The 6,519-nt window shown below is 43.3% G+C and overlaps 1 protein-coding gene across 1 annotated transcript; it reads right to left on the reverse strand.

Moving 5' to 3' along the window:
* Nucleotides 1–572: 572 nt before the first annotated feature.
* On the reverse strand, nucleotides 573–3,422 carry LOC132472162 (uncharacterized). The gene is made up of 3 exons (XM_060071642.1): nucleotides 3,154–3,422; nucleotides 2,763–2,937; nucleotides 573–2,509 (listed from the first exon to the last, which is right to left on the reverse strand). The coding sequence occupies exons 1-3, from the start codon at nucleotides 3,356–3,358 to the stop codon at nucleotides 1,345–1,347; spliced, it is 1,545 nt and encodes a 514-aa protein (XP_059927625.1). The 5' UTR covers nucleotides 3,359–3,422; the 3' UTR covers nucleotides 573–1,344.
* Nucleotides 3,423–6,519: the final 3,097 nt, after the last annotated feature.

A 6,519-nucleotide genomic window follows, 5' to 3' on the forward strand; every position in this document is an offset into this window, starting at 1 on the left:
TTTCTTCAGAGTGATATTGTAGAGGAGGAGACGCAAGCCCAGTCCAAGTCCAGAATTTGGTTTGATCAGAGGAGTGGTAGGGTGACAGGATCTACCTTCAGAGCAGCAACAAGAACAGAACCAAGAAAGCCAGCAGTGTCTCTCATAAGACAGATATGTGACCCAAAGTCCCATGTTTTCAGCAGTGAGGCTACCAGGTATTCATGAGCATAGAGAAGTTGTGAGGTGAATGAACAGAGAGGGTAAATGCAGTAAGTACTAGGCTATTCTTTAAAAAAAAAAAGAGCAGAAGGGTAAACCAAGTACAGCATTAAACATTTTGTTAAGGGCAGGGAAGTAGTAATGTGGGGGGCATTACTATTGTCCAAACCTAATATTTACATTCTTTCTTCAGTTGGGGATGCAAGAATGAAGAACAAGCCAGAAAATACTACGAAATGCAACATCGTCTATCACACAGAGATGTCCTGATTAGACCAGCCGGATTTAAAATATCAACTCTCCACCCATTTATTGGGGCCTCACCGGATGAGTATGTTTCCTGCAGCTGCTGTGGTACAGGGGTTATAGAAATTAAGTGTCCATTTTCAGCAAAGGACCTTTCTATCAGTGAAGCTGTACAGTCTGTTGGACACTTTTGCCTGGAACAAGATTCCCAAGGAAAAATTAAAGTTAAGCGAGACCATGCATACTTCCACCAAGTCCAGATGCAGCTATTTGTTACGAAATGTGATTACTGTGATTTTATTCTGTGGACGGAAAAAGATGATTCACTCTTTGTGGAACGCATTACATTCGACTCAGAATTCTTCCAAAAAGAACTTGAACTTGCTCGTACCTTCTTTATAAAATGTATAATCCCAGAGTTGTTAGGCAAATGGTTTTCTGCACCAAAACAAGCAACTGCAAACACCAATCCCCAGCAACAGTGGTGCTACTGCCGCGCACCTGCGGCAGGGAACATGCTTGTTTGTGCCTCAGGGTTCTGTGCCGTGGAGAAGTTCCACCAAACCTGCCTTCGGATGAAAAGGGTACCGAAACAGTGGGTGTGTCCAAGCTGTAGGAAACTAATCAATGCCCAAAAAAAAAAACCTTAATTACTTGGTCTTACTTAATTACACAATGTGTGAATATGAACTAGCTGATGCAATGTAAATATTTAATTGGTTAATAAAAACTGTTAAGCCAATGTTGTTCTCTTCTGTGTCTGACTGTCTGTAGTAGTATCTGTAGCGATCATAAAACATGGATAGATCATTCAAATCTAGTGAGTGAGAAAAGTAGTCACAACAAACAAGTGAGAAGCAATCAAAAAGGTTTATTTTCTGTTGGCACACAAATTCATCACTCAAAGGGCACCACAGAATCTGGTACATTTGTTAGTCCACAACATACACTCACAATTTTATCAAGATAAGTAACATCATTTTCTGTCTCTATATCTGTGAAAGTTATTGGCACAGTGTTTTGTAAGATAGTATATTTCTGACGAAGTACTCCTATGACTCTTTCAATGTGAATTCTTAAAGAGGCTAGAGATCTTGTATTCTCTATGTCAACAGGATCTAACTGTACTTTCCCACGAGTAAATGCTGGAATTTTTAATTCAGCCTGACACCTTTCAACAGACTCCTTCACCAGAAACCCCCTGTCTGCCAAAACAACATCTCCTGGGAGAATATTGGGTAAAAAATTACTGTGTTCTGTAATGAACTTATCACTGGTGCGACCTCCCCATCCAGTAGAAATGAAAGAAATTGTACCTTGAGGGCAAATGGCAATTAAATATTTCATGGTGTGATGTGATTTGTATTTTGAGTAACACTGTGCACTGGGTCGCAATCTACTTGGTTTCTCTAGAAATATTTCAAAACAATCTATGATACAAACAGTCTTCTCGTAGCCGCCATTTCTAAATACATATGGAAGAGATGTTCTTAGAGATTCTCTTTCAGGCCACACCACTAGACTTGGCACCAGTCTACAATAAATCAAATTAACACAGTGTTTGAAGTGTCTGGAGACAGTAGTTGGGTCAATGCCAAAATAAAAACCTAAAAAGTCAAATGTCAAGTTCATTCGCAGCTTCATCAAAGTCAACATGTATTGTTGAAAACATGTTATCGATGCCTTAAGTTTGAGAAATGGAGTCAAAGATTGAAAGATGGTCATCAGACATGTATAGGTTGCTAACCCAGTGAGGACATTCACCTTTTTATCATCATTTTGCAAACGTATCTCTGTCAGGGTCTTCCTACTTATTTTGTCCCTTAACAACATATTTTCAGTTCTTAGAGCTTGGCATTCTAGCTCAAGAGACTCGATGCGCTTACTACAGGTTTCAGAGGTGCATGGTGGTGTTGCTGGATCAGGCTGGACAGGATCTTCATCACCTGAGTCTTCCAAAGGATCTGTGATGGGGGGCTCTATGACTTGGTCTTCTGTGATGGAGGGCTCTGTGGTTTGGTCTTCTGTTGCTGCATTGTTTTGGGGACAATCAGTTGATGCCCTGATGAAAACACAGAAGCAGCAAATGAAGTTATCATGCATACAATACTGATGACAATGACATGTTTACACGTTTACAGTTTGGGATGTTTCATGGAAATCACATGACATTATCCTTCATTAAATGACTGGTGTGATGTTTTTGTTTATAACCATATCATGGCAGTTACCTATTTGAACACTGATCACAAGTAGACCCAACATGAAAATAATCAATCAGACGGGGGCTTGATCTAACAACTAGTTTTACCCACCTTAGACGGGTGGCTTCTGCACATAGCTTTGCCTGCTCTATTTTCTGCAATTTCGCCTTCTGCCTCCTGTTGAACACCTCCAGTCTAGCTTTCCGTCTCCTCTTCTCTGGAGACGGAAGATAGCTAAAAAGCGATGGCACAAAGTCCGGACTTAAAGGGTTGTCACTCTTTCTCCCTACAAAATAAAAAGGAATGTCAACACGGGTTTGTTTACCACTAGCTTACTACAAGCTAATTTGCTAACTGGGTAGGCTGCGCCAGAACCATATCTTGAAAAAGGGACGTCACTATGTCCGCTAGTTATAATAACTGGATGGTATGATTCAAGTACTTAGGTAAAATTAAACTGACCAGAAACTTTTTGTAACATTGTACTGTATTCGTCACCCACCTGATATGAAGTGTTCGCTGCACAACCGAAATCCAACGGCCGGCGGGTCCCACCTTTCACTGTTGTTCTGTTGGCTCCTGGCTCTTTTAATAGCACTTAACCACATTTCCCTCCTCGCTGCATCTTTTGGGATGCGATAAAATGAACATCCCTTCTTCTTCCCTCGTCTGTTTCGGCAACCTGGTGCACAACAGTTGTCAACCATCCTGTCAAGTGTCACTGTGTCACCGTGACAGCCAGTCAGTGCCTGCCAGATAACTGACGCGATTACTGCCAAAATGGCTACGCCTATCGTTTTTCGGCACGTGACCAGCAACTATGACGACAGGCGCAGGAACTCAATTGCCTGCCTTCTACTCTCCTTTTGGGTCATCTAACGTGTGAACCTTCCAGGGTCGTGTGATGCGTTTTATTGCCTGCCTGTTCCTATGTTTTCGTGTCTTGTAAATCATCTTCCATGCAATCCTTTGATGTATGGGCCTGTTCCACGACCCTCTGGCTAGCGTCAACGAAGCCAGAGGGTTACATGGCACGGCCACCACCCCCTCCAATGGCATCCAGGGGAGCTTCAATTGTAAAGATTACCATCTGGTAAACAAAGGCTTTTGGTTTATTGGGGGACACACCCCCTCCAGAACCCAACTCAAGTGAATAAGAACTCACGACTGAACAATCGGTGGACTTCTCCCGAGCGTACCTTTTAGTGTATGAAGTAACACGCAACGAGAAGCTCCCATCTGAGGCCTCAGATTATTGTAATGTTTGCCTGTTTTATTGTTTGTTGATGCATGTTGTGATGTATCTTTGTTCGTACTTTTATTACAAATATATATGACCACTTATTGTCAACAGTATTGTGTGCTTTTTGCATCTAAATATCTCATCTGTCTTAGACGCAAACTCTGATAGAGAAATTGCCACGACAGGACGCAGTAAGGTATTGCAGTAATACGAGTGATTGAAATTGCAATTTAAACCACCAAAGTGGTCCAAGCACAATGAAAACAGTTCATACTTCAAGTCACACTGGGCGCAGCCATCTTGAATTCTGCCTCGGAATTTTGCTCGGTCACCACTGATGCTGCGTTTTATTATCCATCCGTCTCGGAGGTCAGAGGACGTTGCCTAGTGACACGCACAAACACGCCCCTTTACCTCGGACGGCGAACTCGCCATCTCGGTTGAACTCAGTGGTGAAAAAATTCCGAGACAGAATTCAAGATGGCTGCGCCCGGTGTGACTTGAAGTATGAACTTTTTTCATTGTGCTTGGACCACTTTGGTGGTTTAAATGGCAATTTCAATCACTCGTATTACTGCAATACCTTACTGCGTCCGTATCTCTGCCTATGGCCTATACAGCCTACCTATTTTGGAGCGCCTGGTACTTTGCCAATGCTACCGCGACAACAGCTTTCTGGGTGGCGTCCATGTTTTCCTCCAACGACCGAGTGAAATAATAAAACGCTTGAAGTGTGGGCGTGGCGTCAGATCCGAGATCCGAGTCAGTTTGACCAATAGGCTGTATTCACTAAGCTGTGTGACGTACTTCCTGTTTCAAATAATACGGCCCCGCCGGTTCCGGTCTGTGTGTTCATCGCGCTAGCCAACTGACGTTGATATTTTTTAAACATGAATCAAGACCGCAAACATTTAAAAACGGTACATTTTCATAGGCAGGAGAAACCTACGCCAGCACTGCTGTGTCCCCAACTGTACAGCGTCAGCCAAATCCAACGGGGTATTACGTTTCCATGGCTTTCCGAGCCAAACTGACGTGAGGAGTCAATGGATTGTAAACATACGCCGGGATAAATATGTCATCACCACTCACTCTAAGATCTGTAGCAGACACTTTAGTTCTGACAAGATGATTGAGCCAACTACTCTTCAGGATCGAAGGAGACTTACAAAAGGTGCCGTACCGACCCTTTTTGAGTGGAACCAGGATACAGTCGAAACCCCAAGGCGCGGCGTGTAGGAGAGAGTGGATCGGTTCGCCAAAACTGCCCCTCCGGAAGATGAAGTTGATCTCCTTTTCAACGATGAAGACGACTGCTCTGTCCCTGAACCGGCTGCCATGGATATGTCCGCATCCGCTGCTGAAAGCCTCTCAAATGAAGTACAGGAGCTGAGAAAGGAGCTACAGGAGTCACGTCTCCAGCGAGAGTTTGGACTGCAACGGTTTGCTGGCTCTGACGTAGACATCCGATTTTACACAAGGGAAGCAACTACAATTTTTTTGTATTAGCCTATGTTATAATAGCACACAAGTAGTGTTGAGAGATGGTGTAATTGGAGTTGGGGATGTCCATGTCTTATCAGAATTTATGTATATGAATGTCACCGCACCAATAGTACAGAAACCAACAACATTTATAAATTATAATATAGATTTGTGTATAGAGTTACAAAGACGTGTTTCCAGTTCAAGTCTACAAAAGTTTATTTTTAAATAGTTGAAAAAAAGTCATAAGTTATTATTCTATGACATGAAAATAAAAATGTATGAATTCATCAGGTAACACCCTACTTATCTGCATGCAAGTACACGGCAAACCACCAAACCGCGCCTCCCAAAGATACGGCCCGGACAGGAACACTACTCTAAAAAGAAAGAGCACAGAGACCACATTAGGGCATTGGATATCCAGACACATCAGGTCGTCTTACAGGAAGTTGGGGCAGTTATTGAACTGCACCCAAAGAGGAAACTAAACAAACCTATCTGTCAGCTGAGTGCCAGAGATTAGTTACGACCTCATCCGGTAGAGCAACCGTTGCGTAGTGGCACAAGTCAAAATACAGGTAAAAGGGAGGTGACTGAGGCTGAAACAGGTATATGGGAGCAGGGCTCCAGAGTGCGACCAAAATATTTAATAGTGCGACTAAAAAAAAAATCTACGTCGCACTGGTGCACCTCACGCTGCTCGGGTGAAAACAAATACTTTTTGCGAAAGCGCAGCATCTCTCTATGGTCGCCAATAAGAGACAGAGCTCAGGGCGTTTCTTTGCCTCTGATTGGCTGTCATCTTTTTCACTGCGTGTGTGAGTTCAAAACATGTGATCGACCTGGGCCCTGTTTCCCGAAAGCATCTTTAGCCTAAGTGGATCGCAGAGTGGGTCGTACGAGCATCGTACAGTTTTCACAACGTTTCCCTAAAGCATCTTTGGTAACGAACGTCTTGAAAACGCTCGTCGCTAACGAGTGCTCCAGGGTACTCGTAGGACGCTAAGAGCCTCGTTAGCCTACTATAGCCTCAGTGGCGTAACCAGCGGACATTCCTAGTATTGGATGCGTTTTATTATAACACATTGGTAATGGTGTATCACGTGCGTCTGAGCCTAATGTGGGCCATTATGTTCT

Source organism: Gadus macrocephalus, chromosome 14, assembly GCF_031168955.1.
Source record: "Gadus macrocephalus chromosome 14, ASM3116895v1".
NCBI lineage: Eukaryota > Metazoa > Chordata > Actinopteri > Gadiformes > Gadidae > Gadus > Gadus macrocephalus.